This window comes from Falco biarmicus, chromosome 15 (assembly GCF_023638135.1).
Source record: "Falco biarmicus isolate bFalBia1 chromosome 15, bFalBia1.pri, whole genome shotgun sequence".
Classification (NCBI taxonomy): Eukaryota; Metazoa; Chordata; class Aves; order Falconiformes; family Falconidae; genus Falco; species Falco biarmicus.
This window is the reverse complement of record NC_079302.1, coordinates 22,630,928-22,646,441: the sequence shown is the minus strand read 5'-3', so window position 1 is coordinate 22,646,441 and position 15,514 is coordinate 22,630,928. Positions and strand designations below refer to the sequence as shown.

Here is a 15,514-nt window from a genome sequence, read left to right as displayed (position 1 = left end):
TTTTTGGGGGCGGACCGGCGGGGCGGGGGGCCGGACCGGGGGGCGGGGCCGCCAGGGCGCGGGTGGCGGCGCGGGCGGCGGGGCGGCCATGCCGTACGCCAACCAGCCCACGGTGCGCATCACCGAGCTGACGGACGAGAACGTCAAGTTCATCATCGAGAACACGGACCTGGCGTGAGCACCGCCGCGGGCCGGGGCGGGGCGGGGGGCAGGGCAGGCCAGGCCGCGGTAGGCCCCGGGGGCGGCCCCCGGGGGCTCTGCCTTCCCGCGGGGGTCCTGCGTGCCCCACGGGGGCCCTGTCTCCCCGCGGGGGCTCTACCTGCCCCACGGGGGCTCTGCCTTGCCGCGGAGGCCTTGCCTGCCCCACGGGGACCGCCCCGTCTCGGGTGGGGCCTGCAGCCAGCCCTGTTGGGCCGCGGGGTGCCGCCGGTGCGGCCCGGCCGGGCCCCCGAGGGGCAGCCCAGGCCATGGGGCGCCGCGGGCCTGGGCACAGGTGTCTCTCTCCCTCAGGGTGGCAAACTCCATTCGAAGAGTGTTCATCGCGGAGGTCCCCATCATAGGTACTGCACGGTCCCCTGGGCTGCTGGCCCCGTTGCTCTCACCGCTTCCTCTCCATTTCCTCCCGCACCCTCAGGCGGCTGTCAGCTCCCCTTACCCACGTTTAGCCAGTACTCTGTCTTACCGGCTGTTGGCTCAGCTTCACTGCAGTCTCTGGGATGTTTTCTGTGCTCTTGCAAACTGCTCAGCTTTTCTCCTCTGAAATACTTCTCAGCTTGTGGCTTTTTCCTCTCTGCAGCCATTGACTGGGTCCAGATAGACGCCAACTCCTCTGTGCTCCATGATGAATTCATTGCACACAGGCTGGGTGAGTGCCGTGTGTGTGGAGGACAAAGATATGCAGCAAGGCAGAGGTCATGGGCAAAATCAGTCCAGAGATGCTAATGCACCTTTGTCAGGAGGCTGCTGTTCCTGTACCCATCTTGGCAGGAGGATCGGTGCTCCTGTGGTCTCACTCAGACGTTGTCTTGACTTCCTTCTTCCCACAGGTCTCATCCCACTCACCAGCGATGACATTGTGGATAAAATGCAATATTCCAGAGTGAGTAAAGCAAAATGTGGGTGCTTGTTTTGGTGGTGGTGGGTATCTGATCTGGTGGGAAGCACTACTAATTTCTTGCTGGGAGAGGTTTGATATAAAGGTCTCGACCCGTATCTGTGCCAGGACTGCACATGTGATGAGTTCTGTCCAGAGTGCTCTGTGGAATTCACCCTTGATGTCCGGTGCAACGAAGACCAGACTCGTCACGTCACATCCCGCGATCTGATCTCCAATAACCCCCGGGTCATACCGGTCAGTGCAATCCCTCTGCTTGTCAGTGAGCCCTCTCTACGTTCCCATTGAGGCCAGGGTAGCAAACACGTGGGACTGGGACAAAATAAGGCCTCTGAGCATGTTTCACATTGCCTAAAGCCCCACTTAAACCGTAGTGGGAGAGCAAAGCAGGAATGTTTGCAGAAACAGTCGTGTGTGCCAGTGTCCTCTTCTTTGCGTCGTCATCCTTCACTTGCTGTCTGATCGTGTGTCAAAGCTGTATGGCCTTTTTAAAGCCTCATCCTGCACCCTTCGTTTCAAATTTTTGGGAGGCTTTAGTGTTGCCCCTCCACCTCGCCTCAAACACTCGGAGCCTGTGCACTTGTGTGCTGCTGCCATGTCGCTGTGTTCTCCTGCCTGCTTGCTGCCAGGGCTCTGGCATGGTCAACCTCTTTGAAGGTTTGGCAACAGCCCCAAGGCCTCTGGTTTTCTGGTTCTTGGCCCTCAGTGCAGCAGCTGTGAGGACCCCAGGCCGGGCCAGGGCTGCCAAACAGCTCTTGCTCAGTCGCCTTGAGGAGGGTTGGTGGAGCCAAGGCAGAACAGATGCAGAGAGACTTAACAGAGAATGTTTTAAAACACTATTACTGCATCCAGATGTCACCACAACCTGAGGGCTGCTTCTGATGTCCAGTGGCAGTTTCTGCCTGGCTAAAGCCTAGCTGTAGCCTGCTGTCTCTTGCTTGCTCCAGCTGAGATGCTGTGAGTGCAGTGTGTCACCTGCCAGCAGCTGTGGGAGTGACTTTGGGCTGCGTTGCAGAACCAAGCAGCTATGCTGGGCTGGGCTGGAGCACTCCCCACCAGCCTGTGGGGGAGAGCAGCTCGGGAGGTGAGCCGGCTGATGCAGTGGGTTATTGCATACCTGCCTGCAGCTGCCTGAATTGTGCTTTACTTCCGTTAAGTAGGGCTGGATTTGTTGCTGTAAGTTGCTCAAGTTGGCCCTCTTCAGTCTCTTAACTTTTGTGGGCAGCTGCTGTTCCATGTGGGGAGAAAAGCTGATTTTGCATTAATTTGCTTGCTTTTGTTCTTCTGCAGGTAACGTCTCGGAGCAGAGACAATGACCCCAATGACTATGTGGAGCAGGACGGTAAGCGGCATTTCACTGGGAATAAGAGCTGGAGAAGGAAATTAATTTGTCTTTCAGGTTCTTTGAACTCATTTTTCCTTTACTAGGTATGTAATTGTAGTTACACAGGCAGCTGTAAAACTGGCAATTGAGGGACACCAGTGTTGTTGCATCAGCAGGGTTAGCATTTTGCCTTGATATCACTTAAAGATCATCCCCAGAACTCAACCCTGGGTCAGAGGGTGCTTCTGTCCCTCCTTGTGAGAGCTTAGAGACAGCAAAGATGCAAAACACTGTGCTATCTGCTGTTGCTTGGGAACCTGCACGACTCCTTTTTACCTGGCAGAATGTCTCCTAGCTACTCTGAGGACACAGATGAGTCCTTCTGAGAAGCCAAGTGAGCCCTGGCTTCTGGTGACATCTTCCTGGGCACTGAAAATTCCTGCCTTTGCCCTGGTGTGATCCTGCACACTAATTTCTCCTCTGCAGCCTTCTCAAATGGGCGTGTGCTTTTCTGCAGACATCCTCATTGTGAAGCTGCGGAAGGGCCAGGAGCTGAGACTGCGAGCCTATGCCAAGAAGGGCTTTGGCAAGGAGCACGCCAAGTGGAACCCCACAGCAGGTGTAGCCTTCGAGTATGACCCAGACAACGCGCTGAGGCACACAGTGTACCCCAAACCAGAGGAGTGGTATGTTCTAATATTTGGAGAGATGGAAAAGATTTTCCAGCAGGCGCTCAGCCCTGGGGATAATTGGGTCAGTAAGTGATCCTGAGCGTGCCTGTTGCTTCCCCTTACAGACTCTGCTCCTGTGTTAGGATGCCAAGGCCAGTCACTTGGTTGCAGCTACATACAGGGTGGCCTGGTTTGTGGCCACCTCTTGTCTGCCCCTCACGTAGTGTCACTGCTGTTTCACCTCACTTTTATGTTCTTTCCCACCACTTGTGCAAGGAAGAAAAAACAGGAACAAATAGTATGTAGGTCAGGATAAAGTCTGAGGAAGGGATAGATCCATGTGAAGTGGAAGATGTTGCTACAAGAGCAAAGAGCGGAAGGTTAGGTTGCAAAACTGATTTTGCAGCCCTGTTTGGGGAAGCCTGGTGTGTGGCTCCGATTTCCCCTGTACATCTTGCTCCTGGAGCATGAGCTCTGGCAACAGGGTTTTCCTCTCTGGCCCTTTCGTCTGCTCTGATGCACCATTCTGCACCGGTAGCATGCTGCATCTGAGCTGAAAGTGACATGATTTTGCTTTTGGAAGGCTGCTGCCCTGCTTTGGCCAGGGTGAGGACTTCATCTAGCAGCACTTTTCCACAAGTGGATACCTGAGCTGCTTCTGGCTCAGCATACCAGTGACCACCTAGTAGACATCCCATCAAGCATGCTGGAGCCAGCAGCAGAGTGAAAAACCCGGTACTTTAGCCAAGGCAGGCTGAGAGCAGGGACTAGAGGGGGCAAGGGATGTGCTGCTGTAACAGCGGGGCAGCAGCCAGAGCTGTGCTCAAGGTCGGAAAGACCTCAGTACAGGAGCAGGATTTGGTGCAGGGACCGCAGGAAGCCAGGGCTGAGCAAGCGGGAGCAAAGACCTGAGGAGAGCTGCAGCTGGAGAGGCGGCTGAGCGGCAGAAGGGGCTCAGTGGGTTTTCCTCCTGTTGCTGCCAGGCCCTGCGCTGCTGAATTTGACTCTGCAATGGCTGCCAGCAGCAGCAGGCAAGTGGTGGGCTGTCATACCTCCACACTGTCTGCTTCAAGCTTGGGCACTTGGCCTGTCGCAGAGCATGGCCTTACGCTGTCCCTCGCCAAGTGAGCTTGGTGGAGGTGGGATAGCCTAGATTTCACACCTCAGCTGGACTGCCAGGGGCTCTCTGCTCAGGAGCTGTCACAGAGATCCTGTGTGGCTGGATTCACACTAGGAGACTTGAGAAGCCTTTTGTCACTGAGTGTGGAGTTGCAAGTGAATCCGTAACATGCGTGAAATGGGCTGGGATCTGCCTGCAGCCATCCCAGCCCTATTTTATGGATGGAAGGAGTGTACCCTGCTTGGCTTTGATGGGCTCTGTAGGGTGCGTTCGTAGGTCCGGTTCAGTCAGTCTGGGTGAGAACGGGACGTGCCAGGCGTTCAGCTCCTTCAGCACTTTGTCAGGGCGGTGCTCTGGGATCTGCAGTAGGAACCAGGCTGGCTGGTAGTGCCAGAAATCTGGAAATGGGCATTTTCCTTATTGTTGCTGATCTGTATGTGTGGACTGAAGCTGGACTTCGGGAATGGCCAGCTACAGACCGGGCTGTCAGGGGGAAGGTCCATGAGAGCCTGGTTGCGGTGAGGTGGTGCAGAGCCAAGGAGGGTGCTGCTCAGCAGTTTTGTGGTCAGGAGCACATCACAAGAGTTGATGTGCTGGCCTGTCCCTCGTCACCAGCGGTTTTGGGGGTGGAACTGGATAATTTTGAAGTTTCCAAATTATTTGTGGCAGATAAATTGCCCCAAAGTTTAGTTGATTGTCTGAGTGATAGATTGGATGCATGAGAAGCAGGAATATCTCTGTGATGTGAAATTTCAAACTGGGATTTGAAATCATTTTAGGCTTCAATTTGGTGTTGTAAAATTTCTCTGGTTTAATTTCTGTAACGCTAGCTAGTAAGTCTTTGACACTGATGAAGTGACAGATTTGACATACTGCTTCAAGTTGGACAGGCAGGTGCCAGGCTGGCCAAGGTATCATTGGGCTTGCTGCCTTTTTGGACAGAGAATGTCACAGTGTGACTGCTGGAGAGTGTGCGCTTTAGGAGATGGTGGTGTCATGGAAGACAGCCCCAGCTGCATGGCTGAGCACGTGTACCTCTGCAATGAGGTGCTTCCCTGGCTGGGTGGCCCAAGGCAGCTGCTAATGGGGAATCTTCTGTTTGGTGGCAGTCAGCTGCGTTTTCAGGAACTTGGTGTGTTACACAACAGGCTGGGTACCTGGAAACAGTTTTTGAGAAGTTCTTGGCATAATATATGTGAAAGTTGGAAAAATCCCAAAGGAAGATTGACGTCGGAGCTGCCTGTTCCCTGATGATAAGTCTGTCTTTCCAAGTTCATCTGATTTCCCCATGAAGACAATACAAGGACAAAGTCCTCTGCTATCCAAGGCTAGCTATAATTTTTGGTTTGGTTTTTCATGCTAGTTGCTTTTTGAGGCTGTTGGCAGAGCACTGGCACGCAGCTGGACTCTCAAAACAGCTGTCATGGTGGTGGAAACCTCTGCCCTGTTTTTAGTCGTGGGTGGTTCTGCAAGTAACATGAAGACACAACTCCATTAACAGTTTATCTCTCTTGGTGGATTGTTACAGTCAGAGGATTTGTTTGAGAAGTGGAGTTTTGTTTAAGGCAACTGACGACAGGGTGCTAGGATCAGCATTTCTTGACGTCTCTGGGGCAGAGGAAGGCCAGCAGGAGACCTTGGTGGGCACAGGGTTTTCTGCGCTGGCTTCTCGGACAGCTCAGGACTTTGGGTTTTCTTACATGGATTAAGTGCTTCCAAACAGTCTCTCTGATGGGATGCCCTATAAGCCAAGGGATGCAGCGGGTAGAAAGATGTGTTGGCCTAGCAGATGCACAGGTATTGCAGTGATTTTCGTAGCAATGTGTGTAGAGGAGTGGAGATGCAGGACATCAAGGTGGGCCTCACTGATGCAGCTGGTGTCTGAAGTACAGGAGACTTTTTTTTCCTGCTGGACACAAGATGATTGGGCCTTCCTATCTCAGCTGTACTGCACAGACTGAGTGCTGGAGTGCTCCGATGTTTTCCTGGCCCAGTGAAGAGTAGAAAGAAGAGATAACACAAGGTCCATTGCTCCATAAACAGCATCCAGACTCCATAAACACAGTCCCTTCAGGCATCAGCATCCCTTTGCTGTGACCACCTGCTGATTGTGGCAGTGTAGGTGGACAGGGCCACGGTACCCTGCACAGGGCTCGCTGAATTTGGTCAGAGCAGGGCTGATCCTCTTCCTCCAGCACTGCGGGGTGCTGTGTGGCATTAAGGAGGAGCTAGAAAGGTTAGTGTAGGACTGAGCTTTTTTTCTGTGACTTGATGTTTGATGACTGCTCCTTTGCTGCTGGATGTGAGCCCCAGTGCTCACTCTGTGGGGCCAAACAGTGCCGCTCAGCACCGGGGCTGCATGGGACCAGGCTAGAGTGTGGGCTGTGTGCTAACCGCTCCTGCTCTTTCATTCCAGGCCCAAGAGCGAGTACTCTGAGATTGATGAGGAGGATGCTCAGGCTCCCTATGACCCCAACGGGAAGCCAGAGAGGTAGGAAGCTGAATGTGCTGCTGCAGCTAGAAAATGAGAGAACCAGCTGGGTGCATCTCATCAGCTTTTGTGAATACGCAAGTATCTACTATCTGCTGAAGTTTGCCAGCCCAGGGAGCTGGTGTTCCCTGAAAAGCAGCGCACAAGTTGGAGTTAACTGGTGATATGCCCAGGCCTGGCAGGTTTTCCCCTCTGGGAGATATCCTGAGTTCATGTTATCAAGTAGAGCAGTGCAGGACTCGGTGAAGTGTGAGGCCTGCGGGGTAGAGTGGCTTAGGATATCTATTCACCCATGTGGGTGGCTCACGCTCTGGTTGCTGGTGGTACCCCCTCTCTCCTGGGTTCTTTGTGCTGCAGAAGTGCCTGAAGCCAGCCTTAGTCCCTGGTGAGAGATTCTGTGGTGACTCGCAGGTCATGGTGCTGAACAGGAAAAAATCTCAGAAGTGCTCTTGCAGCCTGTGATTTCACAAGCGTTGGTGTGACAGTTATAGAGGGGCAGCACTGGCTGTTGCGTGGTTGGGGAGGTAAATGATGCTGATGGTTGGGATTCCCAGCAGATCCCTCTGTGGTGGGTCACAACAGGCTGGAACTGCTCTGCAAGTGCTCTCTGGTTTTGCACCTCCTTGCTGAGCAGTTGGTGACTTAATCCCTTGACTTGTAACCTCAGGTTTTATTACAATGTGGAGTCCTGCGGTTCTCTGCGCCCAGAGACCATCGTTCTCTCTGCACTGTCTGGCCTGAAGAAGAAACTGAGCGACCTGCAGACCCAGCTGAGCCATGAAATTCAGAGTGATGTCCTCACTATAAACTGAGGTGGCCTCTTGCAAGAGAGTGCTCAGCTGTGAGTGATGCGGAAGGTCCTTGCCTCTGCCCGGCAGTGCTTTGAGCTGAGGCTCTTACCTCCCCATCTCCCTCTGCCTTCATCCCTGGCCCTCCTTCCCAGGGTAAGCCATTGTGATGTGTGGGGTATAGCAGGAAGGGAATCGGTGATTGTCTTTGCTAGGACAGGCTTTGTCTCCAAGTGGTCCCAGGGTTTAGGCCAGAGTTTTGGATTATGGCCACGTGGTGTCTGGGATTGGGAAGTGTGCGCCTCCGTTACACAACCCTACTTTATTTGCATGTCTGTTTCTTACTGTGCTGAATAAAGCCTTACACACACACCCCTGTGTTCTGTCATCCCTGCAAGCTTGTCCAGGACTGCAGGAGGAGGCATCACATCATTTACTTCTCTCCAATAGACATTAACTTAATGAGATCTGCTTTGAAGGGGGCATTGCTCTCTGCCGCTGATTGCTGCTCTTGACATTATCTCCTAAGGAGACCAGAACCCCCTCCAGCTGGTAGCCCATCATTTACTGATCCAGTGCTATGTTTAACGCAGATGTTTGAGGCCAGGCTGGTAAGCGAGATGCTGCAGAAGGCAGTGCTGCAGGGGAGCCCAGGTGGGCCAGGCAGGCTTAGCTGTATTTAAAAACTCCTTTGGAGCAGACTCTGCCTGTGTGCTATACAATATTTATGTTAGGTGCTGGAATGGTGTGGCTGGGAGTTTGTCATGAGGAACACCTGGCTGATAGCTTCCAGTGTGCCCACAGCCCCAAGGTGGGTCGTGTGCTGGAGCTTGGTACAGGTCCCGAAGAGTGACCATCGTGGCAGTGGCTGAAGGCTTCCAGCAGTTGCCTAGCTCAGCCCTTCCCCTCCGTCGGTGCCCAGCAGGACTTGGGACCAGTTCCTCTATGACACTTCCCTGCAGAGACCTGCCTCTTCCTTACCGTGGTGGCCGGGAGGGAGCAGCTGTGTGTGCCGCTGTGCTCGTCCCAGGGTGGGTGTGGGGCACAGGGATGGCTCAATGAGTGGGGATGGGTGCTCACGCTGAGCTGGAGGGAGCAGCCTGAGAGTGCTGCCTTCTCCTCCAGGGAAGAGCTGCTGCTTTGGTGTCCTTGCTGCGGCACAGCCGGCTGTGCCATGACTCCCCGGGCCTTCCCTGTCCCCAGAGGGAGCGCCACCCCAACTGGCATGGCTGTCTTACCTTGAGGCCAGTGCTCTGCCAGGCAGTCAGGGTGTGAGTAACTGAACTGGCACAGTTCTGGGAGAGCTGGGAGATGGAGTGGCTTGAAAGTCCTTTGCCTGAGGACTTGGAGCCACCAGTGCCCTGGCCCATCCCTGAAGCCGCAGGCGGCTGGAGGCTAGGGGTGACAGCAGCTGGCATCCTGTGTTTCGCTCAGGGTTGTTTGATGGAGGGTGGCAACTCGCTTTACCCTTCTCCCCTCCCAAGTGGTGTCAGGGCTTTACTTAACAATGTCCTGGCCACGGCTGGAGGCAAAACAAAGCTTTGAGCCAAGCACCCTGCCAGGAGCATCAGGAAATCTTTCCCCCATCAGCATTTTTCTCTCTGGCAGGCACTACTCCCTCTTGCACTTCCCAAGCGCATTTGGATGGAACAGACAAACAGGAAGGGTGGATAAGGTTGTTTATTCATTGAGCAACTCCTTAAAAAAAAGAAAACCCAAACATTTTTGGTAATAAATGTTAAATCTTTTCCAGATGAGTTGTGTAGTCAGGAAAAGAGAGCGAATTACACCTCTCGCCCGGGGGAGGACGTGCTACTGGGCAGTGCTGGGGTGCTGATGAGCCCCTCCATGCCCTGCTGTGCTGCAGGGAGCAGCATGCTGTCCCCTCGTCCCCTCAGCCACAAGCTACACCAACCCAAGACACAGTATTTACAGAACACAGGTTCCCACATCACAACACTCCCTGTCCCCAAAGCATGGACCTGGAGCTCTAAGGGCAGAAAAAAACCCCACTGACCACCCAACCCAGACCGAAAGAGGACTCCAAAGAAACACCAATGTTTGCACAGCAATAAAAAGATAGCCCTTCTAAAGGAGGTCAATGAATAGGAGAACTAGAAAAAAATCAATTGCTTTTGAGTTCAGCACATGAAGCCCAGCTCCTCCCTGGGTGAGGGCTTTCAACCGGCTGCACCAGCAGGTGAGGAGGGAGCGAGGACAATGGGAATGCAGAGAAACGCGGCTCTTCCCCCAGCAGTGTGGGCTGCTCTGCCCAGGGACTTCTTATATCCACAAAGCTGTCCCTCCAGGGACAGATGCTACTGGCCAAAACTGGTCCCTAGGTTGCCCATCAGCAGATAAACCAGGGGTGTGGCCGGGGGGAGCAGCTGTGGGTAGAGGAGTGAGGGGTGCTGGGGTAGAGGCAGCCCCAAAAAGCTGGGGAGCTCGGCTCTGCCCAGCTGCTCACCCCAGCTGACCCCCCTGGAAGGAAAACCAGTTTCTCCTGAGACATCTCAATTCTACAGCGAGTGTTTAAATAGCTTTGAGAAGTGCAAAAATCAGCTCAGGGGTGGCAGGGCATCCCCACTCTTCACGGGGCAGGGGAGGATGCTGGGACCCTGCACCATCAGCCTGGCATGGTCGCATCCCCCAGCGCTGCTCCATCCCTGCGGTTGGGTGGTGCTCCAGCCTTCCCACCTTGCAGAAAACACACTGACTTTCTTGCCCCCCACCCCCTTCACCTCCCAGCTGGATCCCAAAGAGTCAAAAACCTCTGAGCATCTCTGCCTGAGGGCTCTTCAGCAGCCGTGAAGTTTGCATTCATGTGAGAAGAAAAAATCTCTTACAATACAGCTATTCAATACATATTTCAAGTCAGTCGAGGCTGAGCCAGTCGTCACCTCCACTAGCGCCAGGCCAGGGCACGAGCCAGCGCCTGCTCCTCCAAGGTCCTGGCACAGCGGGTGCCCCAGCTTGGTCGCCCTGTGGACTTGGAGGGGTGGCTGCCTGCGTCCTTACCACCCCCTGGGGAAGAAAAAGGGGACCCCCGCCGCGGTGTCCCCCATTGCCAGCTCACGGGGACGATGTGGGCTCCCTGCTCTCAGGCTTGTCGCATTTGGAGGACTTTGGCTTCAGCAAGATGAACCTGTTGAGGAGGTCGGTGTCCGAGCCAGCCTGGGCGCCCGCGTATGCCTCCCCTGGGGATGAAGCGGAGGGTGGGCTCACCTGGGGGGGATGCCCTGGGGGCTGGAGGAGCAGCAGCTCCTCGGTGGGGGCCAGGGACACTCACCAGCGTAACTGGATGACTCGGCCATGTTCTGGGAGCCGGTGATGTGGTGCCAGTAGGCGCTGCGGGGCAGCATGGTGGTGGGGGTGCAGGGGTAGGAGAAGTGCTCGGTGCCCTTGTTCAGCAGCTGCAGTGGATGAGAGAGGGGTGAGGGTGACACGGGGTGCCCCCAGCTCCCCCCCGAGCTGTGTCCCCAGGGTGGGCTGGAGCTCACCCTGACATTCTTCTCCATTTCCAGCAGGACCCTCTTGTGCTGCTCGGCAATGGCCAACGTGGCATTGTGCACGCGCTGGTAGATCTGCTCACCCTCCTGCGTCTGGAAGGTGTAGAGACCTTCCCCTGCATCACACATCCTGAGGGGACAGGGCATGGGGCATCACTGGGGTCCCCAAGCCAAGGGATAATAAAAAATACACACCCCAGGTGGCAGCTGGCCCAGCTTCCCACGCTTTTATTGCTGTCCCTACGGCCCCTCCACGGTGCTGAGCTGGGACCAGAACCAGCTCCAAACCTCCCCAGCCACAGGGCACCCTATGTGGCCATGGCCATCACCCCGGCGTCAGGCCTGCCCTGGGGTGATGGCTGCAGTGCCACCTCCTGGTGCACCCAGCAGGGTGGAGGCACCCAGCGATGGTGGTCCCCAGTCCCAGCAAGGGTGACATCTCACCGTCCGGCCTCAAATGTGAAGCGGGTGGCATCGCGCCCGTAGCGACGCAGGGAGCAAAGGGGCCAGGAGACCAGCTTCACCCGGGGGTTGTGCGTGTCCCAGAGGTAGATGTTTTCGTGGGTGATCTGCAGCTTGCACTCGCCGTAAACGTCCAGGTTGGGGCAGGGGAGGAGGAACACGTTGAACCGGTCTGGAGAAGGGGGGAAAAAAAAAAAATTTTAAATTATAATAATCGGGGGGGGGGGGGGGGGGGGCATAGCAAGGCCAAGCCCCGGGGAAGTGCCCGCCGCCACGTGCTCACCCGTCTGCTCGCACTGCACGCCGGGCGCCAGCAGGTCGGGCTCCCCCAGGCTGATGTCGTTCAGGCGGGCCCCCAGGCACTCCACCGACAGCGTCTTGTACCACTCCTCCGCCTCCAGCTCTGCAAGGCACCACGGCAGCCCCTGGGCAACCCTGGCCACACCACACCGGGGTGTCCCACCCGGCACCCCCCGCCCCGCTGCCCTGGGCTCTGCCCCATACCCGAATCGCAGGTGAAGGTTCGGGCCGAGTCATCGGTGAAGACGATGGCCACAGCCTGCCTCTTGGTCTCCTTGGGCAGCCGCGTGATGCATTTGACATTGCTGATCTCGGTCACCTGCGGAGGATGTGGGCTGTCACTGAGGACTGCACCCAGACCCCGGCTGCTGCACCCAGACCCCGGACCCCACTGCACCCAGACCCCGAAAGCTGCACCCAGACCCCGGCCCCCGCTGCACCCAGACCCCAACTGCTGCACCCAGACCCCGGACCCCACTGCACCCGGACCCCGAAAGCTGCACCCAGACCCCAACTGCTGCACCCAGACCCCAACTGCTGCACCCGGACCCCGAAAGCTGCACCCAGACCCCGGCCCCCGCTGCACCCAGACCCCAACTGCTGCACCCAGAACCCAACTGCTGCACCCAGACCCCAACTGCTGCACCCGGACCCCGAAAGCTGCACCCAGACCCCGAAAGCTGCACCCAGACCCCAACTGCTGCACCCAGACCCCAACTGCTGCACCCGGACCCCGAAAGCTGCACACAGACCCCGGCCCCCGCTGCACCCAGACCCCAACTGCTGCACCCAGACCCTGGCCCCTGCTGCGCCCGGACCCAGCCGCATCCCACCAGAGCACAGGGGGCAACAGCCACCCAGCTCCAGCCCACCAATTTCAGGCAAGAAAGGAATCGCTGTGGCCCCTGTGCAGCGCCCCAGCACCCCCCAGCACGCCCCCTCACCTTGGGGCACCCACGCAGGCATGCCGACTTCTCATCTGGATACTTCTCCAGGCGCTGGGGCCCTTTGCTGGAGGATTTCCGGAAGACCAGCCAGCACCGCCGGTAGATCTGCCGGACAGAGAGCGCTGGTGGCTGCTGCGGTGCAGGTGGGGGTCCCTGTCCCCACTCCATCCCCTTCCCCAGGACCCCTGCCCAGTCCTGCCGACTCTGCTGGCCTGGGAGCAGGAGGGAATGGTGGGGATATCCCAGGGCTTCCATCACCCACCCCCACCCTGTCAACACTAATTACAGAGCGTAATTAATGAGCATGGGTAAGGCTCCCAAGGGGACCCCCCATCCTGGCATCTCCCCATCCCCTCTCCCACAGCCCCTGCCTCCAGAGTTGGCGGAACCATTGCCTCCAGGCATGTCCCCCACCTCAAGCCTGCTCCCTCTTTGTTCTCCCTAATTAGCGTGAAATTACCCAGCATGCTTGTTGCTGCCAGCTCTGAGTGATGAAGGCGGGCGACCAAACCCCCTGACCCTCCACCTATGGGTGCTGCACTCCAGCATCCCTCTAATAGGCAGCCCCCCCACTGGCATGGGACATCCCCGGTGCCAAAACGGGGTGTGGAGGGAAACTGAGGCATGGGGGGAGGGGGGTCAGGGACAGCCCCCAAAGCCCCATGGTGACCCGTGTCTGGTGAGGGGATGCCACCCCGTTCAGGAGCCAGTCAGTGCAGGATCAGGCCCCGGGGGCTGCCGGATGATTTGGGTACCAACAAGTGGCCCACCCCTGCCCCCATGCTGCCACCCCTGCCCCCAAATGATGCTTATTCAACCCCAAACCAGGGGTGCAGGCTGCCGCAAGAGCTGACATGGCTGGGCCCCCCATCCACGTCACCCCTCACAGCAGCTGGCACCCCAAATCCACGGGTGCCACTCCCCGCCCCCCCATTCCTTGAGACCCCCACTCACCCCCAGCTTCTTGCTCTTCATCCTCACATAGCCTTGCTTGATGATGTCGTTAAAATTTGTCGCCATGGTGATGGCCTGATGGGGCGCGGAATATTTTGGGAGGGGGGGGCTGCCTTCACATTCGCCCCCCCCCCTCCATCCTCTTCCCCCGTACCCCCCCTGCCTCACTGCTGGCCCAGCTTGGTGCTAGTGGCATCCCCCGTCCTGGCTGGAAAAAAGAAATGACAGATCGATGGGTGACATCTTCCTCCTCCTCCTCCTCTTCCTCCTCCCTTCTTTGCCTGAACCATCTGAGTGGAACAGTCCGGCGTTAACCCCTGCCAGCACGGCTGTGCCAGGTGGGCATGCACGAGTGGTGCCCTGCCACCAGCCCCAGCGCGTGTCCCAAGGGACACCCACACTGGACCTTGCCCACGGGTCTCCACTGCCTGTGGCACTGCCCCTCCTTCCCCCTGGACCACTCGCCTGGGCACCAACACGGGTCAGTCGCTCGCCATCAGTAGGGTTCAGTGTTAACGACCTCCTGCCCCAGCCAGGCCGGCTCTGCTGTGGGGTGTTTCAGCCCCGGGCGCCAAAGGCACCCTGGCTCCCAACCTCGCACCCCCGGCACGACCCAGCCTCCCTCCGGGCCCACCGGGAGCTCGGCCTCGCTCAGCCTGGTCCCCACCTGGTCCCTCCACTCCGTGGCTGGGGGTGATCAGCCCCAGGGCGGTGGGACCAGGCGGGGACCAGGTTCCTTTCCCAGCCTGACACCCCCCCCCCCCCCCAGAAGACAGTAACCTTGGAAACGGGATGGGGCCATCCCCAGGGATGCTCGGGAGCCAGGCTGCTCCGGGCCGGTGACGCCCTGGTCCCCAAGCCCCGGCACCGCGGGGCGGGGGAGGGGGGTCCAGCCCCATCCAGCTCAGCAGGGCCAGCCCGGAGGGGCCACCCCGCAGCCGCTGCACCCCGGCACCCCCCAGGCACCGCAGCCACGGCCCGGCCGGGTGCCAGCGGCACGGCTCGTGTCCCCCCGAGCCGGGCTGGCCCCGCGGCCTGGGACCCCCGGGGCTGCTCTGGGGCGGCTCGCGGCCCGCCGGGACCAGGGCTGGGGGCGAGGGGACCTGGGGGGGCCGCACCCTGGGGACCCTCCGCTGTCCCGAGAGGGACTGGGGCCAGCGCCCACCTCTGAGGGGAATATCCCCCACCATGCCCCCGCCACTCCATGGCCCCCAGCCCATCCCCCACCCCACGCACATGAGCACCCCAAGGGAATTCAGAGATGCTGGAGGGCAGCTCCTGCCCCGCTCCCCGATCTGTCACCTCGGTCACCCCCAAACCCGGGCACCTCCATCGCCCCCAGGTCTCCGCCGCTCCCACCGGCATCCTCCCTCCCCGCGCTGCCCCCCCCCGCCGGGCCCCCCCGCCACTTGTCACCCCGAACCTCGGCCAAGCCCCGTCCGGTGTGTCCCCCCCAGCCCCGCAACCGCTCCCGCGCCGCGCCGTGCCGCGGCCTCACCCGCCTCCTCGCGGCAGCCGCCGGCCCCGGCGTCCGGCTCCGCGTCGCTGCGAGCCCTGGAGCTGCGCGGCCCCGCCCGCCCCGGCCCCGCCCCTCCAGGCCCCGCCCCCGGTGCCCCGCCCCCTCCCCCCACCCCCACCCGCCCCGGGCTGCCTCCTCCGTCCCTCCGGGCCCGGCCTCGCCCGGCCCGGCCCAGCCCGAGCCACACCCGGCCGCCCTGGAAGGTTTCCTGCCCGCACATCGTTAGGCTTCAGAGTGAACGCCCCGTGGAGACCGACGGGCGGCGGCAGCCTCCTGCCGCGCCGCTGTCCCGGGCTGTCCCTCGGCTCAGGCAGA

The 15,514-nt window shown here is 58.6% G+C and overlaps 2 protein-coding genes across 6 annotated transcripts; one reads left to right on the top strand and one right to left on the bottom strand.

The window, feature by feature from the left end:
* The first annotated feature begins 16 nt into the window (after window positions 1-16).
* POLR2C (RNA polymerase II subunit C) lies at window positions 17-7,880 on the top strand. Of its 3 annotated transcripts, none has more exons than XM_056360342.1 (9): window positions 18-174; window positions 511-560; window positions 797-865; window positions 1,047-1,099; window positions 1,223-1,351; window positions 2,405-2,456; window positions 2,956-3,124; window positions 6,646-6,720; window positions 7,388-7,880. In XM_056360342.1, the coding sequence occupies exons 1-9, from the start codon at window positions 89-91 to the stop codon at window positions 7,530-7,532; spliced, it is 828 nt and encodes a 275-aa protein (XP_056216317.1). In that variant the 5' UTR covers window positions 18-88; the 3' UTR covers window positions 7,533-7,880. The 3 variants fall into 3 exon arrangements, with proteins under 3 accessions (XP_056216318.1, XP_056216317.1, XP_056216316.1); XM_056360341.1 differs by having other exon boundaries at window positions 2,405-2,513; XM_056360343.1 differs by lacking the exon at window positions 797-865 and having other exon boundaries at window positions 17-174; window positions 2,405-2,513.
* A 1,293-nt stretch (window positions 7,881-9,173) lies between these two features.
* DOK4 (docking protein 4) lies at window positions 9,174-15,294 on the bottom strand. Of its 3 annotated transcripts, XM_056360335.1 has the most exons (9): window positions 15,179-15,294; window positions 13,681-13,888; window positions 12,724-12,831; window positions 11,984-12,098; window positions 11,763-11,882; window positions 11,462-11,651; window positions 11,009-11,147; window positions 10,798-10,921; window positions 9,174-10,705 (listed from the first exon to the last, which is right to left on the bottom strand). In XM_056360335.1, exons 2-9 carry the CDS (start codon window positions 13,744-13,746, stop codon window positions 10,581-10,583), a joined length of 987 nt encoding a protein of 328 aa, XP_056216310.1. In that variant the 5' UTR covers window positions 13,747-13,888; window positions 15,179-15,294; the 3' UTR covers window positions 9,174-10,580. The 3 variants fall into 3 exon arrangements, with proteins under 3 accessions (XP_056216310.1, XP_056216311.1, XP_056216309.1); XM_056360336.1 differs by lacking the exon at window positions 15,179-15,294 and having other exon boundaries at window positions 9,174-10,653; window positions 13,681-14,411; XM_056360334.1 differs by lacking the exon at window positions 15,179-15,294 and having other exon boundaries at window positions 13,681-14,410.
* Window positions 15,295-15,514: the final 220 nt, after the last annotated feature.

What these genes read in the sequence shown, in the direction of transcription:
- DOK4 (XM_056360335.1), bottom strand. Translation starts at nt 13,746, where the DNA reads ATGGCGACAAATTTTAACGACATCATCAAGCAAGGCTATGTGAGGATG. An exon ending in GCCTGCGTGGGTGCCCCAAG is followed by an intron (nt 12,099 to 12,723) that starts GTGAGGGGGCGT and finishes CATCCTCCGCAG; the next exon opens with GTGACCGAGATCAGCAATGT. An exon ending in AACCTTCACCTGCGATTCGG is followed by an intron (nt 11,883 to 11,983) that starts GTATGGGGCAGA and finishes GGTGCCTTGCAG; the next exon opens with AGCTGGAGGCGGAGGAGTGG.
- POLR2C (XM_056360341.1), top strand. Translation starts at nt 89, where the DNA reads ATGCCGTACGCCAACCAGCCCACGGTGCGCATCACCGAGCTGACGGAC. An exon ending in ATTCATTGCACACAGGCTGG is followed by an intron (nt 866 to 1,046) that starts GTGAGTGCCGTG and finishes TTCTTCCCACAG; the next exon opens with GTCTCATCCCACTCACCAGC. An exon ending in GAAATTAATTTGTCTTTCAG is followed by an intron (nt 2,514 to 2,955) that starts GTTCTTTGAACT and finishes GCTTTTCTGCAG; the next exon opens with ACATCCTCATTGTGAAGCTG.